At 42.7% G+C, this 17,908-nt stretch overlaps 2 protein-coding genes across 5 annotated transcripts in view; both read right to left on the bottom strand.

Moving 5' to 3' along the window:
* rgs12b (regulator of G protein signaling 12b) overlaps positions 1-17,908 on the bottom strand; it is a 104,972-nt gene that overhangs the window by 71,139 nt on the left and 15,925 nt on the right. The window lies entirely within an intron of this gene.
* Positions 8,236-14,441, bottom strand: LOC106593948 (uncharacterized). The gene is made up of 3 exons (XM_014185325.3): positions 14,023-14,441; positions 13,113-13,328; positions 8,236-10,255 (listed from the first exon to the last, which is right to left on the bottom strand). Exons 1-3 carry the CDS (start codon positions 14,335-14,337, stop codon positions 9,779-9,781), a joined length of 1,008 nt encoding a protein of 335 aa, XP_014040800.2. The 5' UTR covers positions 14,338-14,441; the 3' UTR covers positions 8,236-9,778.

Raw genomic sequence — 17,908 nt, 5'->3', positions numbered from 1 at the left:
TAACCCTTACACTGCTGTCTGTTATTAACCCTTACACTGATGTCTGTTATTAACCCTTACACTGCTGTTGTTAACCCTTACACTGCTGTCTGTTATTAACCCTTACACTGCTGTTGTTAACCCTTACACTGCTGTCTGTTATTAACCCTTACACTGCTGTCTGTTATTAACCCTTACACTGCTGTCTGTTATTAACCCTTACACTGCTGTCTGTTATTAACCCTTACACTGCTGTCTGTTATTAACCCTTACACTGCTGTCTGTTATTAACCCTTACACTGCTGTCTGTTAACCCTTACACTGCTGTCTGTTATTAACCCTTACACTGCTGTCTGTTATTAACCCTTACACTGCTGTCTGTTATTAACCCTTACACTGCTGTTATTAACCCTTACACTGCTGTCTGTTATTAACCCTTACACTGCTGTCTGTTATTAACCCTTACACTGCTGTCTGTTAACCCTTACACTGCTGTCTGTTATTAACCCTTACACTGCTGTCTGTTAACCCTTACACTGCTGTCTGTTATTAACCCTTACACTGCTGTCTGTTATTAACCCTTACACTGCTGTCTGTTATTAACCCTTACACTGCTGTCTGTTATTAACCCTTACACTGCTGTTATTAACCCTTACACTGCTGTTATTAACCCTTACACTGCTGTCTGTTATTAACCCTTACACTGCTGTCTGTTATTAACCCTTACACTGCTGTCTGTTATTAACCCTTACACTGCTGTCTGTTATTAACCCTTACACTGCTGTCTGTTAACCCTTACACTGCTGTCTGTTAACCCTTACACTGCTGCTGTCTGTTAACCCTTACACTGCTGTCTGTTATTAACCCTTACGCTGCTGTCTGTTAACCCTTACGCTGCTGTCTGTTAACCCTTACACTGCTGTCTGTTATTAACCCTTACACTGCTGTCTGTTAACCCTTACGCTGCTGTCTGTTAACCTGTTAGGGCTAGGGGGCAGTATTGACACGGCTGGATAAAAAACATACCCGATTTAATCTGGTTACCACTCCTACCCAGTAACTAGAATATGCATATACTTATTACATATGGATAGAAAACACCCTAAATTTTCTAAAACTGTTTGAATGGTGTCTGTGAGTATAACAGAACTCAAATGGCAGGTCAAAACCTGAGAGATTCCTTTACAGGAAGTGGCCTGTCTGACCATTTCTTGAACTTCTTTTCCATCTCTATCATTTACTAAGGATCTCTGCTCTAACGTGACACTTCCCACGTCGTCCATAGGCGCTCAGAGCCCGGGAAAAAACAGAATGTCGTCATTCCAGCCCCAGGCTGAAACACATTATCGCCTTTCTCAAGTGGCCCATCAAGAGACACTAGCTTATGCGCGTGACCCCGACCGCCCCCGCCTTTGGGATTTTTTCCTCTGTTTGCCGAAAAGGAGATTCCCTGTCGGAATATTAAGCAAGCGTCCCACCTAGCCCATAGAGGTTAACCCTTACACTGCTGTCTGTTAACCCTTATACTGCTGTCTGTTAACCCTGTCTGTTAACCCTTACACTGCTGTCTGTTAACCCTGTCTGTTAACCCTTATACTGCTGTCTGTTAACCCTGTCTGTTAACCCTTACACTGCTGGACTCAAGCAGTCGTTATAGATTGGTGAAATATTCTGAACATTCCAATCCTAAACATTCTATAATATATTCTTAAGAATATTTAAAAACCCAATATTTTATGAAATACATTCTATTCTAAACATTATATATTTTACTCAAAATATTCCACTCTAAACATTATATTAGACATCAAAACTATGAAATAACACATATGGAATCATGTAGTAACCAAAAAAAGTGTTAACAAATCAAAATATATTTTAGATTCTTCAAAGTAGCCACCCTTTGCCTTGATGACAGCTTTGCACACTCTTGGCATTCTCTTAAAGTAATGATGGACTGCTGTTTCTCTTTGCTTATTTGAGCTGTTCTTGACATAATATGGACTTGGTCTTTTACCAAATAGGGCTATCTTCTGTATACCACCCCTACCTTGTCACAACACAACTGATTGGCTCAAATGCATTAAGAATAAATTCCACAAATTAACATTTAACAAGGCACACCTGTTAATTGAAATGCATTCCAGGTGACTACCTCATGAAGCTGGTTGAGAGAATGCCAAGAGTGTGCAAAGCTGTCATCAAGGCAAAGGGTGGCTACTTTGAATAATCTCAAATATAAAATATATTTAGATTTGTTTAACACTTTTTTGGTTACAACATGATTCCATATGTTATTACATAGTTTGTCTTCATTATTATTCTACAATGTAGAAAATACTATAAATAAATAAAAACCCTGGAATGAGTAGGTGTGTCCAAACTTTTGACTGGTAGTGTATATTTTTTAAATATATTGTACTATCAATTGGTTAGAGACAGCATAAAATATCCATTCATTTGTCCACAGTAAACATGAATCGCACAAACTTGGTACCTTTTTCAGTCACGTTCGCTTAAGTCAAAAAAAAACACCCTTATGATTGGTGGACTTCCCACAATGCAGGTGATGACTGCAGGATAAAGTTGGTGAAGAGCAACTGCAGAAACTTCATGATCTTGATCACATTTTTATTTATTATGGATCCCCATTAGTTCCTGCCAAGACAGTGGCTACTCTTCCTGGGGTTTATTATGGATCCCCATTAGTTCCTGCCAAGGCAGCGGCTACTCTTCCTGGGGTTTATTATGGATCCCCATTAGTTCCTGCCAAGGCAGCGGCTACTCTTCCTGGGGTTTATTATGGATCCCCATTAGTTCCTGTCAAGGCAGCGGCTACTCTTCCTGGGGTTTATTATGGATCCCCATTAGTTCCTGCCAAGGCAGCAGCTACTCTTCCTGGGGTTTATTATGGATCCCCATTAGTTCCTGCCAAGGCAGCGGCTACTCTTCCTGGGGTTTATTATGGATCCCCATTAGTTCCTGCCAAGGCAGCGGCTACTCTTCCTGGGGTTTATTATGGATCCCCATTAGTTCCTGCCAAGGCAGCGGCTACTCTTCCTGGGGTTTATTATGGATCCCCATTAGTTCCTGCCAAGACAGCAGCTACTCTTCCTGGGGTTTATTATGGATCCCCATTAGTTCCTGCCAAGGCAGCAGCTACTCTTCCTGGGGTTTATTATGGATCCCCATTAGTTCCTGCCAAGGCAGCAGCTACTCTTCCTGGGGTTTATTATGGATCCCCATTAGTTCCTGCCATGGCAGCAGCTACTCTTCCTGGGGTTTATTATGGATCCCATTAGTTCCTGCCAAGGCTGCAGCTACTCTTCCTGGGGTTTATTATGGATCCCCATTAGTTCCTGCCAAGACAGCTGCTACTCTTCCTGGGGTTTATTATGGATCCCCATTAGTTCCTGCCAAGGCAGCAGCTACTCTTCCTGGGGTTTATTATGGATCCCCATTAGTTCCTGCGAAGGCAGAAGCTACTCTTCCTGGGGCTCAGAAAAACTAAGGCAGTTTATACAATTTTAAAAACATTACAATACATTCACAGATTTCACAACCCACTGTGTGGCTCTCAGGCCCCTACTCCACCACTACCACATATCTACAGTACTAAATCCATGTGTATGTATAGTGCAGTATGTTATCGTGTGTGTGTGTGTGCATGTGCCTATGTTTGTGTTGCTTCACAGTCCCCGCTTTTCCATAAGGTGGTTTTTTTACCATTTTTTTGTAAGTCCATGCAGTCGTTATGTAGCCGCAAGTCGGACAATTATTTCCCCCATAATGCAACATACTTTGGAATGCAGTGACCAGCAAAAGTGATCTGCTCGAAAGCCCCCCTCCCCCCTCTCCAAGATGGCATCAGGAGAGAGAGGGCCATCAGTGTTGCCTGGATACCAGTGGCTGATCTACGTGTGTATGAGGAGGGTATATCTCTCTCTCTCTCTGAGCAGGGAGGGTTCCTTCCTGTTTACTGGACTACACAGAGCTGATAGGAGACACAGAGAGAGAACGTAACCTTCAGCAGGTCATCCCACACAGTCAGCTGTCCCCTGTGACCAGGAGCAGGTCTTCATCCCACATTTCAGCAGGGCCCAGAGGCACATCGCAGCCTTTCACTTCAAAAGAAGCAAAGCAGAAGTGCAAGAAGAAGTGAAATAGCGTTGGATGTAATCTTATCTACGACATGGGTTAAAGGTCAATATCAACGTTCTGTATTAAAACAACAGACTGATATTTTTATGTTCTGTCACCTCTGAACAACTAGTTGTCCGGACATGATCATTTCTGACATAACATCAGCAGCAGTCACATAACAGTCTGTTGGTCTGAACTAACAGTGCAGCACTATCTAACTCTGCGGTAGGAGCCCATTGCTGGGTTGTCCATTGGAAACTGAAGGACAGGGAGTTCTACATGGTGAAACAGTGCCACCCAGTGGCTGTCTGACGTCAGCGCAGGCCAATGCATTCCGTTCTGAATCAGGTGTCTCTCAGCACTCACTAGTCAATTACCGAATTAAATAAACGACTACTATCGAACATTTCTTAAATTTAAACAATGAATCAGTTAATTAATTAATTGTTAATATATAATGAATATATAAACGATTAGATAAGTGTTATAGGTTTTTGGTTTTTCCCATTTATGTTTTGAGGTTGGACTTTAAGAGCGTAAAGCATTTTAACACGGAGGGCGGACATTTTGGTGTCACCTCGTCAGTCACCCCTCTACTTCCTGTCTCTTACTAAGGAAAGACTAAACAGTTAGTACTGTAAGGAGTAGGAGTTTAACAGAATACATAGTAGAATAGAGTCTAATATAGTAATAGAGTCTAATATAGTCTAATATAATACAATAGAGTCTAATATAGTAGTAGAGTCAAATATAGTAGAATAGAGCCTAATATAGTAGAATAGAGTCTAATATAGTAGAATAGAGTCAAATATAGTAGAATAGAGTCTAATATAGTAGAATAGAGTAGAATAGAGCCTAATATAGTAGAATAGAGCCTAATATAGTAGAATAGAGTCTAATATAGTAGAATAGAGTAGAATAGAGCCTAATATAGTAGAATAGAGTCTAATATAGTAGAATAGAGTAGAATAGAGTCTAATATAGTAGAATAGAGTCTAATATAGTAGAATAGAGTCAAATATAGTAGAATAGAGTCAAATATAGTAGAATAGAGTAATATAGTAGAATAGAGCCTAATATAGTAGAATAGAGCCTAATATAGTAGAATAGAGTCTATTATAGTAGAATAGAGTCTAATATAGTAGAATAGAGTAGAATAGAGCCTAATATAGTAGAATAGAGTCTAATATAGTAGAATAGAGTCAAATATAGTAGAATAGAGTCTAATATAGTAGAATAGAGTCTAATATAGTCGAATAGAGTCTAATATAGTAGAATAGAGTCTAATATAGTAGAATAGAGTCTAATATAGTAGAATAGAGTCTAATATAGTCGAATAGAGTCTAATATAGTAGAATAGAGTCTAATATAGTAGAATAGAGTCTAATATAGTAGAATAGAGTCTAATATACACTGCTCAAAAAAATAAAGGGAACACTAAAATAACACATCCTAGATCTGAATGAAAGAAATAATCTTATTCAATACTTTTTTCTTTACATAGTTGAATGTGCTGACAACAAAAACATAATCAATGGAAATCCAATTGATCAACCCATGGAGGTCTGGATTTGGAGTCACACTCAAAATTAAAGTGGAAAACCACACTACAGGCTGATCCAACTTTGATGTAATGTCCTTAATTAAAACAAGTCAAAATGAGGCTCAGTAGTGTGTGTGGCCTCCACGTGCCTGTATGACCTCCCTACAACGCCTGGGCATGCTCCTGATGAGGTGGCGGATGGTCTCCTGAGGGATCTCCTCCCAGACCTGGACTAAAGCATCCGCCAACTCCTGGACAGTCTGTGGTGCAATGTGGCGTTGGTGGATGGAGCGAGACATGATGTCCCAGATGTGCTCAATTGGATTCAGGTCTGGGGAACGGGCGGGCCAGTCCATAGCATCAATGCCTTCCTCTTGCAGGAACTGCTGACACACTCCAGCCACATGAGGTCTAGCATTGTCTTGCATTAGGAGGAACCCAGGGCCAACTGCACCAGCATATGGTCTCACAAGGGGTCTGAGGATCTCATCTCGGTACCTAATGGCAGTCAGGCTACCTCTGGCGAGCACATGGAGGGCTGTGCGGCCCCCCAAAGAAATGCCACCCCACACCATGACTGACCCACCGCCAAACCGGTCATGCTGGAGGATGTTGCAGGCAGCAGAACATTCTCCTCTGCGTCTCCAGACTCTGTCACGTCTGTCACATGTGCTCAGTGTGAACCTGCTTTCATCTGTGAAGACCACAGGGCGCCAGTGGCGAATTTGCCAATCTTGGTGTTCTCTGGCAAATGCCAAACGTCCTGCACGGTGTTGGGCTGTAAGCACAACCCCCACCTGTGGACGTCGGGCCCTCATACCACCCTCATGGAGTCTGTTTCTGACCGTTTGAGCAGACACATGCACATTTGTGGCCTGCTGGAGGTCATTTTGCAGGGCTCTGGCAGTGCTCCTCCTGCTCCTCCTTACACAAAGGCGGAGGTAGCGGTCCTGCTGCTGGGTTGTTGCCCTCCTACGGCCTCCTCCACGTCTCCTGATGTACTGGCCTGTCTCCTGGTAGCGCCTCCATGCTCTGGACACTACGCTGACAGACACAGCAAACCTTCTTGCCACAGCTCGCATTGATGTGCCATCCTGGATGAGCTGCACTACCTGAGCCACTTGTGTGGGTTGTAGACTCCGTCTCATGCTACCACTAGAGTGAAAGCACCGCCATCATTCAAAAGTGACCAAAACATCAGCCAGGAAGCATAGGAACTGAGAAGTGGTCTGTGGTCACCACCTGCAGAACCACTCCTTTATTGGGGGTGTCTTGCTAATTGCCTATAATTTCCACCTGTTCTCTATGCCATTTGCACAACAGCATGTGAAATGTATTGTCAATCAGTGTTGCTTCCTAAGTGGACAGTTTGATTTCACAGAAGTGTGATTGACTTGGAGTTACATTGTGTTGTTTAAGTGTTCCCTTTATTTTTTTGAGCAGTGAAGTAGAATAGAGCCTAATATAGTAGTAGTCTAATATAGTAGTAGATTCAAATATAGTAGAATAGAGTCTAATATAGTAGAATAGAGCAGAATAGAATATAGTACAATACAGTAGAATATAATACAGCACAATAAAGTACAATATAATATAGTAGAATCAAGTCTAACATTGTAGAAAGCCAAATAGAATATAATATAGTAGAATAGAATAGTACAATACAGTAGAAAAGACTATAGTACAATAAAGTAGAATATAATAAAGTAGAATATAATATAGTAAATACAGTAGAACATATTATAGTAGAACATAATATTGTAAAACATAATACAGTAGAATAGAAAACAGTAGAATAGAATCTACTTTATTTTTCCTGAGGGAACTTCTTTTGACCTCCACTATTAATATAGGCTAGAAGAATTGTTAGGTTTTTTATTTTTTTATTTATTTATTTAACCTTTATTTAACCAGGTAGGCAAGTTGAGAACAAGTTCTCATGGTGCGACCTGGCCAAGATAAAGCAAAGCAGTTTGACACATACAACAACACAGAGTTACACATGGAGTAAAACAAACATACAGTCAATAATACAGTAGAAAAATAAGTCTATATACAATGTGAGCAAATGAGGTGAGATAAGGGAGGTAAAGGCAAAAAAGGCCATGGTGGAAAAGTAAATACAATATAGCAAGTAAAACACTGGAATAGTAGATTTGCAGTGGAAGAAAGTGCAAAGTAGAAATAGAAATAATGGGATGCAAAGGAGCAAAATAAATAAATACAGTAGGGGAAGAGGTAGTTGTTTGGGCTATTTATAGATGGGCTATGTACAGGTGCAGTAATCTGTGAGCTGCTCTGACAGCTGGTGCTTAAAGCTAGTGAGGGAGATAAGCGTTTCCCGTTTCAGAGATTTTTGTAGTTCGTTCCAGTCATTGGCAGCAGAGAACTGGAAGGAGAGGTGGCCGAAGGAGGAGTTGGTAATTGGTAAAGGTAATGGTCTGTTGGGGATAGATATAGGTTAATAGTTCTCCTCACACCATCATCCAATCAGAAGTGTTTACTAGGGTAAACAGTACATGAGTCGATAAACAGGAAGTAGCTGACAATGAAACACGCTGGACAGGAAGTGAGGTATCAGGACTTTATAAAGAAGTGTCATGGGGTCATAGACTGCTTCCCAAATCCCCGATTTAGAGCATACTTCTTACCAGGGCTCTGGTCTAAAGTAGTGCACTATATAGGGAATAGGGCTCTGGTCACTAGTAGTTCACTATATAGGGAATAGGGCTCTGGTCACTAGTAGTTCACTATATAGGGAATAGGGCTCTGGTCACTAGTAGTTCACTATATAGGGAATAGGGCTCTGGTCTAAAGTAGTGCACTATATAGGGAATAGGACTCTGGTCACTAGTAGTTCACTATATAGGGAATAGGGCTCTGGTCTAAAGTAGTTCACTATATAGGGAATAGGGCTCTGGTCACTAGTAGTTCACTATATAGGGAATAGGGCTCTGGTCACTAGTAGTTCACTATATAGGGAATAGGGCTCTGGTCACTAGTAGTTCACTATATAGGGAATAGGGCTCTGGTCACTAGTAGTTCACTATATAGGGAATAGGGCTCTGGTCACTAGTAGTTCACTATATAGGGAATAGGGTTCCATTTGGCCTGTCTTCATAGTAATATTCTAGCCAGATAACAGCCTACTGTACAACAACAAGCACACAACACTGACACAGTGTTAATTAATGACAGTAACATTTTAATGTTATTCTGAACAGATATCAGCCGGGAACATACCCTCCTCCTCAGGTTATCTGACTATCCCCTAGTACCCCGACCCGGTACAGCCATAGTGAAGTACCCCGACCCGGTACAGCCATAGTGAAGTACCCCGACCCGATACAGCCATAGTGAAGTACCCCGACCCGGTACAGCCATAGTGAAATACCCCGACCCGGTACAGCCATAGTGAAATACCCCGACCCGGTACAGCCATAGTGAAGTACCCCGACCCGGTACAGCCATAGTGAAATACCCCGACCCGGTACAGCCATAGTGAAATACCCCGACCCGGTACAGCCATAGTGAAATACCCCGACCCGGTACAGCCATAGTGAAGTACCCCGACCCGGTACAGCCATAGTGAAATACCCCGACCCGGTACAGCCATAGTGAAGTACCCCGACCCGGTACAGCCATAGTGAAGTACCCCGACCCGGTACAGCCATAGTGAAGTACCCCGACCCGGTACAGCCACAGTGAAGTACCCCCAACCCGATACAGCCACAGTGAAGTACCCCGACCCGGTACAGCCACAGTGAAGTACCCCGACCCGGTACAGCCATAGTGAAGTACCCCGACCCGGTACAGCCATAGTGAAGTACCCCGACCCGGTACAGCCATAGTGAAGTACCCCGACCCGGTACAGCCATAGTGAAGTACCCCGACCCGGTACAGCCATAGTGAAGTACCCCGACCCGGTACAGCCATAGTGAAGTACCCCGACCCGGTACAGCCATAGTGAAGTACCCCGACCCGGTACAGCCACAGTGAAGTCCTGTAAGTTTCCATTGTGTTTTGCTCCACAGACTGGCAGCAGTCATCAGTCTGGTAACAGGAAGCTACTCCGACCCTGGTATTTACTAGATAATATACTGTAGTAGATACTTAGTCATGACTTACAAACTGACTAGTCATGGAGTCCAGCAACACTCTGTAACCAACCATCTGCAGGTAGTGACCGATACCGAAAGCGTCGGGACACGACTGCCACTCTCCTCTGTGCTTATCGGGACATGTCCATGTCACTTTGATTTGGCTGTAACCCAAAGCGGTTATTGTCCTATTACGCAAGGCAGCGCCGCACTGGTGACACGTCTGGAAAAGCTCCTTGAGTTTCGACTCGTTCACGATCCATTTCCTTTCGCTCCATCCTCCTTCTCCGTCCGGTTCTCCGTCCGGTTCTCCGTCCGGTTCTCCTGACACCCTACTGTCAGAGCTGGATCCCTGGCTGGAGGTGGAGGGGCTGGAGGTGGTGAGAGGCAAGACGGTGGAAGCAGCAACAGAGCTCATACTGGTACAGTCCTTCACTGAAGTCTTCTTAACGGCTGTGTCCATTTGACCTTTCTTCCTGCGCGCCGTCACCTGATTGACAGAAAAAAAAAAGAAAAAAAACATGTTAAAAGAAGAATTTGTAGGAAAAGCTGCACTCTGATGAAGACAGCTTGGTGTGGAAACGTTGGGCGACTAGTGTGAAGCTTTACCTTTTCAAGTGTTCTGCTACGCTAGACAGCACCTTACCTAACCAGCTGTTTCTCCACCTCCAGAAAAATGGATCTGACCATTTCTATCAGTTTCCCATCCTGATGTTTACATGCAAGTTGATAGGTCAAGCCGTATCAACCAGAATGAGTCTGGACCAACAGGTCAAGCCGTATCAACCAGAATGAGTCTGGACCAACAGGTCAATCCGTATCAACCAGAATGAGTTTGGACCAACAGGTCAATCCGTATCAACCAGAATGAGTCTGGACCAACAGGTCAATCCGTATCAACCAGAATGAGTCTGGACCAACAGGTCAAGCCGTATCGACAGAATGAGTCTGGACCAACAGGTCAATCCGTACCAACCAGAATGAGTCTGGACCAACAGGTCAATCCGTATCAACCAGAATGAGTTTGGACCAACAGGTCAATCCGTATCAACCAGAATGAGTCTGGACCAACAGGTCAAGCCGTATCAACCAGAATGAGTCTGGACCAACAGGTCAATCCGTATCGACAGAATGAGTCTGGACCAACAGGTCAATCCGTACCAACCAGAATGAGTCTGGACCAACAGGTCAATCCGTATCGACAGAATGAGTCTGGACCAACAGGTCAAGCCGTATCAACCAGAATGAGTCTGGACCAACAGGTCAATCCGTATCGACAGAATGAGTCTGGACCAACAGGTCAATCCGTATCAACCAGAATGAGTCTGGACCAACAGGTCAATCCGTACCGACCAGAATGAGTCTGGACCAACAGGTCCATCCGTACCGACCAGAATGAGTCTGGACCAACAGGTCAAGCCGTATCAACCAGAATGAGTCTGGACCAACAGGTCAATCCGTACCAACCAGAATGAGTCTGGACCAACAGGTCAAGCCGTATCAACCAGAATGAGTCTGGACCAACAGGTCAAGCCGTATCAACCAGAATGAGTCTGGACCAACAGGTCAATCCGTACCAACCAGAATGAGTCTGGACCAACAGGTCAATCCGTACCAACCAGAATGAGTCTGGACCAACAGGTCAAGCCGTACCAACCAGAATGAGTCTGGACCAACAGGTCAAGCCGTACCGACCAGAATGAGTCTGGACCAACAGGTCAATCCGTATCGACAGAATGAGTCTGGACCAACAGGTCAATCCGTATCAACCAGAATGAGTCTGGACCAACAGGTCAAGCCGTACCGACCAGAATGAGTTTGGACCAACAGGTCAAGCCGTATCGACCAGAATGAGTCTGGACCAACAGGTCAATCCGTATCGACCAGAATGAGTCTGGACCAACAGGTCAATCCGTATCAACCAGAATGAGTCTGGACCAACAGGTCAATCCGTATCGACAGAATGAGTCTGGACCAACAGGTCAATCCGTATCAACCAGAATGAGTCTGGACCAACAGGTCAATTCGTACCGACCAGAATGAGTCTGGACCAACAGGTCAAGCCGTATCAACCAGAATGAGTCTGGACCAACAGGTCAATCCGTACCAACCAGAATGAGTCTGGACCAACAGGTCAATCCGTATCAACCAGAATGAGTCTGGACCAACAGGTCAAGCCGTATCAACCAGAATGAGTCTGGACCAACAGGTCAATCCGTATCGACAGAATGAGTCTGGACCAACAGGTCAAGCCGTATCAACCAGAATGAGTCTGGACCAACAGGTCAATCCGTATCGACCAGAATGAGTCTGGACCAACAGGTCAATCCGTATCAACCAGAATGAGTTTGGACCAACAGGTCAAGCCGTACCAACCAGAATGAGTCTGGACCAACAGGTCAATCCGTACCAACCAGAATGAGTCTGGACCAACAGGTCAATCCGTACCAACCAGAATGAGTCTGGACCAACAGGTCAAGCCGTACCAACCAGAATGAGTCTGGACCAACAGGTCAAGCCGTACCGACCAGAATGAGTCTGGACCAACAGGTCAATCCGTATCAACCAGATGAGTCTGGACCAACAGGTCAAGCCGTACCAACCAGAATGAGTCTGGACCAACAGGTCAATCCGTACCAACCAGAATGAGTCTGGACCAACAGGTCAAGCCGTATCGACCAGAATGAGTCTGGACCAACAGGTCAATCCGTAACAACCAGAATGAGTCTGGACCAACAGGTCCAGGGCTACTTCCATACTATCAGCATTACCTTACTAAGTGTACAGCTAGTAGAGAAGCATGATAATAACAGCATTACCTTACTTAGTGTACAGCCAGTAGAGAACCATGATAATAACAGCATTACCTTACTAAGTGTACAGCCAGTAGAGAACCATGATAATAACAGCATTACCTTACTAAGTGTACAGCTAGTAGAGAACCATGATAATAACAGCATTACCTTACTTAGTGTACAGCCAGTAGAGAAACATGATAATAACAGCATTACCTTACTAAGTGTACAGCCAGTAGAGAACCATGATAATAACAGCATTACCTTACTAAGTGTACAGCTAGTGGAGAACCATGATAATAACAGCATTACCTTACTAAGTGTACAGCTAGTAGAGAACCATGATAATAACAGCATTACCTTACTAAGTGTACAGCCAGTAGAGAACCATGATAATAACAGCATTACCTTACTAAGTGTACAGCTAGTGGAGAACCATGATAATAACAGCATTACCTTACTAAGTGTACAGCTAGTAGAGAACCATGATAATAACAGCATTACCTTACTAAGTGTACAGCCAGTAGAGAACCATGATAATAACAGCATTACCTTACTAAGTGTACACGTGGGTGCCAGAGCCACGTACGTCCCAGAGGTTGAAGCAGGCTCTGTCAGCTGCAGACCCAGGTGGGAGAGGAACCCTGTCGTAGCCGTAGTAACACCTGACCCTCCATGTTGTGGGGTTGGACCAGATGCCCCTCCAGCAGATATGGAGTGAGTCCCTGGTGGATTGTCTACAGCTGGAGGGACGTCTCCCGTCTCAACCTGGGTGAGAAAGAAAGGGACAGGCACCAGGAAATGCAGCTTTTCATTTGAAATAAACAAAAGGAGAACACTGTAGACATGCAATCAATTTGGCTTTGAACAAGGCCATGGGAGAACCTCAAATGCATTTCCTCGATTCCTAGCGTCCTCTCTCCTTCTCAAACACCATTGGATGTGATGGTGAGAGGTCCCGCCCCTCTGACCTCATCCAATGGGTTTTGAGAAGGGGACGAGGAGCGACTACAAGGAGTCAAGGAAATGCAATTGAGATTCTCCCTATAATAACTGCATGCTGTCATCTATTACAAGGCAAGCTAACACTATACAGTCAAGTCACGGTTCCTTTCTGTTGCATGTGGACATTTAATTATGTATTTGACCCAAGAAAATGAATAAAATGGCACAAAGTTGACTTACACATTGTGTTGTACTTGGCTATTCTTTGCTAAAAGTGTGTGTTGCACTTGTGTGCTTGCTCTGAGAAGGACATTCACCAGTAAAGTGACAGCCCTATGAAATGTTAACAGAACACATTTTTACTAAAACTACACTACCCATAATACAATGCGACACACACCCAGTGATTGATAGCTAGCTACATTGGTAGTTCCAGCATCTACGCCCTAGTTTGTAATTTATCAAGGAACAATAATAACCCTATTCAATCAGTCAGATATTGTTAGATGACACTTACCGCCATTAATCCACGTTGTCCTGTCGTGTGAATGGCCACTGACGGCACCGCTGTGTCCTTCAGGAAACTTTTCATGATTCTCATCCTGCTATGTCTGTCCTGTCCCAGCTTCTCATAATAGTCCCCCGGTAGAAAATGTTCCGAGCAAACGAGTAACTTTCTGAGGTCATCGGTCGGGGTATTAACATCTTTGTTCAGAGCAACCATCCATAGTTTCAATCGGTCCGGATTTCTCAACGGAAATCGGTGAAACATTAGAGCCGACCAAGTCTTTTGTTTGTTGTCGCACATTTTAACAGCGCACTCACGAGGCATATTGGAGCAGCGACGGTAGCACAAGTGACAACGGGAAAGCCCTTCGTTGGGGTTAACGTTAGTTAGCAATACCGTCGATGATGGTTGTCCGTCTCAACACAGCAGCACATTTGATTAGCTAGCTAGCTACTTGCGAATGTAAACTTGCTAGCTAATAGCTCGAAAATACTTCCAGCAGTGTCGACAATCTTCAGTCACGGCTGCGAGGTAAATCAATAAAGCTTGGCAGTCTGTTGAAAGTCGCTAGGAGTTACTTTTCTTATTTGATACCAGCTATAGAGCTGACCCCGAAGCTGTTGTTACGGAGTCTAGTTGATAGGTGTTTACTTCCTGAAGAGGAACGTCAGAACAAACTGTCCAATCAGCGCGGCTTTTGCCAGGCTACTCGTGGACGTGGTTTTGCACCAAGTTTGGCGCAGATAAAACCCACATTTTAGCTGGTTAGAGCTGAATAGGTTAATAACACTAACGCTTTTTACAGCTAGCTAAGAAGCTAACTAAACTCTGTAGTGGTGGGGCGTGAGGCAGAGTTGAGTGAAGCAGCTTCAACGGTAAACTTGACCCCTTCTTATAAATCAAAAAATCAAATATTACAGGCAGAGGCATATCTCGTTATTCACGTACACTACCACAGGTGAGCAGCGTTTTTACCCGCTTTTTATGGAAACCCAAAGGAGTCATACCGCCCAGTGGCTTTCCATAGCCACCCTACACACAAACACACTCGGCGGTGCTCTGTCCACTCGGCGGTGCTCTGTCCACTCGGCGCTGCTCTGTCCATGGTGCTGACACAGCGCAGAGGCGATACAGATTTCCCGCTAATCATTTTAACTTTTTGGCTCTTTTTTAAAAATAGGGACATAAAACTAAAACTGAGGGGCACAAGTATCAACTGAGGGGGCTAAGTCCCATTTAGCCCCGTTGTGGGGCCGGACCCGGTGTCTGACTGTGTGAGAGCAAAGTGTTGCATCTCGCACATCTCAATAAGCGCGTTCCACATTGCAGCAGGCTTTAAAGGACAGTCGAGACTGACAGACAGTCTCATACATAACTACTCAATATTATTTGTAGATCAGTCAGTCACAATTTACCCATGATACATCACGGTTTTGATGCTCTCCAACACGGCCAGTATCTCCCAGTGCTGCTCGTCATTTCGCTGAGTCTACCTTTACGAAATTAAAATATCAATTTTTTTAAAAGATTTCTGTCTCAGCTGGCCAGCCGTGATGACTTGAGAGGTCGTGCACACAGCCTATCCTTGCGCCCACTGTCACGGCGGAAGAATGAAATGCGTAGTTCACACAAAATAGTTCCCAAAATAACTGCTTTTAAAACAACTATAATCTAAATATTATAATTTCACAGATAGTAAAATGACAGTTTACAAAGTGCTGATCACCCTGCTTTGGGTAGTTAGGTCTATTTCCCTGCTGTTGAAAGGAGCTGGCTAGCTGATCCTGAAGACTTCCAGTCATTGTGCTAAGCTAACGATAAGGTACCTTCAAGTTCAACTACCTTCAAACTGTACACAGAGACATACAAAATGGTATCCATGAGTTCATCTCACACTATCCCTTTAAAATAAACACGGGAAGGTATTGGCCTACCACAGTCATACCACATCATTTAGAGAAAACTAGGTCATTTCCAGACGTAGCATGAATGCTAATTAGATCAATCACCACAATAACTAATAGAAGAGAGTATAGAGAGAGTAGAAGAGAAGAGAAGAAGAGAGTAGAAGAGAGAAGAGAGTAAACTAAACAAATCTACACAAAATGTTGTCCTACCACGATAGGTCTAGTTCTATTCATCAGTATTATAACAGGTCTAGTTCTATTCATCAGTATTATAACAGGTCTAGTTCTATTCATCAGCATTATAACAGGTCTAGTTCTATTCATCAGCATTATAACAGGTCTAGTTCTATTCATCAGCATTATAACAGGTCTAGTTCTATTCATCAGCATTATAACAGGTCTAGTTCTATTCATCAGCATTATAACAGGTCTAGTTCTATTCATCATCATTATAACAGGTCTAGTTCTATTCATCAGTATTATAACAGGTCTAGTTCTATTCATCAGCATTATAACAGGTCTAGTTCTATTCATCAGTATTATAACAGGTCTAGTTCTATTCATCAGTATTATAACAGGTCTAGTTCTATTCATCAGCATTATAACAGGTCTAGTTCTATTCATCAGCATTATAACAGGTCTAGTTCTATTCATCAGTATTATAACAGGTCTAGTTCTATTCATCAGCATTATAACAGGTCTAGTTCTATTCATCAGTATTATAACAGGTCTAGTTCTATTCATCAGTATTATAACAGGTCTAGTTCTATTCATCAGTCATTATAACAGGTCTAGTTCTATTCATCAGCATTATAACAGGTCTAGTTCTATTCATCAGCATTATAACAGGTCTAGTTCTATTCATCAGCATTATAACAGGTCTAGTTCTATTCATCAGCATTATAACAGGTCTAGTTCTATTCATCAGCATTATAACAGGTCTAGTTCTATTCATCAGCATTATAACAGGTCTAGTTCTATTCATCAGTATTATAACAGGTCTAGTTCTATTCATCAGCATTATAACAGAGTCTAGTTCTATTCATCAGTATTATAACAGGTCTAGTTCTATTCATCAGTATTATAACAGGTCTAGTTCTATTCATCAGCATTATAACAGGTCAGTTCTATTCATCAGTAACAGGTCTAGTTCTATTCATCAGCATTATAACAGGTCTAGTTCTATTCATCAGTATTATAACAGGTCTAGTTCTATTCATCAGCATTATAACAGGTCTAGTTCTATTCATCAGCATTATAACAGGTCTAGTTCTATTCATCAGTATTATAACAGGTCTAGTTCTATTCATCAGCATTATAACAGGTCTAGTTCTATTCATCAGTATTATAACAGGTCTAGTTCTATTCATCAGCATTATAACAGGTCTAGTTCTATTCATCAGTATTATAACAGGTCTAGTTCTATTCATCAGCATTATAACAGGTCTAGTTCTATTCATCAGCATTATAACAGTATTATAACAGGTCTAGTTCTATTCATCAGCATTATAACAGGTCTAGTTCTATTCATCAGTATTATAACAGGTCTAGTTCTATTCATCAGCATTATAACAGGTCTAGTTCTATTCATCAGCATTATAACAGTATTATAACAGGTCTAGTTCTATTCATCAGCATTATAACAGGTCTAGTTCTATTCATCATCATTATAACAGGTCTAGTTCTATTCATCAGCATTATAACAGGTCTAGTTCTATTCATCAGCATTATAACAGGTCTAGTTCTATTCATCAGTATTATAACAGGTCTAGTTCTATTCATCAGTATTATAACAGGTCTAGTTCTATTCATCAGTATTATAACAGGTCTAGTTCTATTCATCAGCATTATAACAGGTCTAGTTCTATTAATCAGTATTATAACAGGTCTAGTTCTATTCATCAGCATTATAACAGGTCTAGTTCAGGTGGTTGTCAGTGAGAAGGAAGCAGAGCAGAACAGGTGGTTGTCAGTGAGAAGGAAGCAGA

Source organism: Salmo salar, chromosome 04 (genome assembly GCF_965601325.2).
Source record: "Salmo salar chromosome 04, fSalSal1, whole genome shotgun sequence".
Taxonomy (NCBI): domain Eukaryota; kingdom Metazoa; phylum Chordata; class Actinopteri; order Salmoniformes; family Salmonidae; genus Salmo; species Salmo salar.
Note: the sequence above shows the minus strand (reverse complement) of the source record. Positions and strands in the feature narration are given on the sequence as shown.

Bases quoted from the DNA above. Each gene is read 5' to 3' on its own strand.
- LOC106593948 (XM_014185325.3), bottom strand. From the start codon at position 14,337: ATGCCTCGTGAGTGCGCTGTTAAAATGTGCGACAACAAACAAAAGACT. The intron at 13,329-14,022 runs GTAAGTGTCATC...TTTCTCACCCAG, and splicing joins GACAACGTGGATTAATGGCG to GTTGAGACGGGAGACGTCCC. The intron at 10,256-13,112 runs GTAATGCTGTTA...TCTGTCAATCAG, and splicing joins CCACGTGTACACTTAGTAAG to GTGACGGCGCGCAGGAAGAA.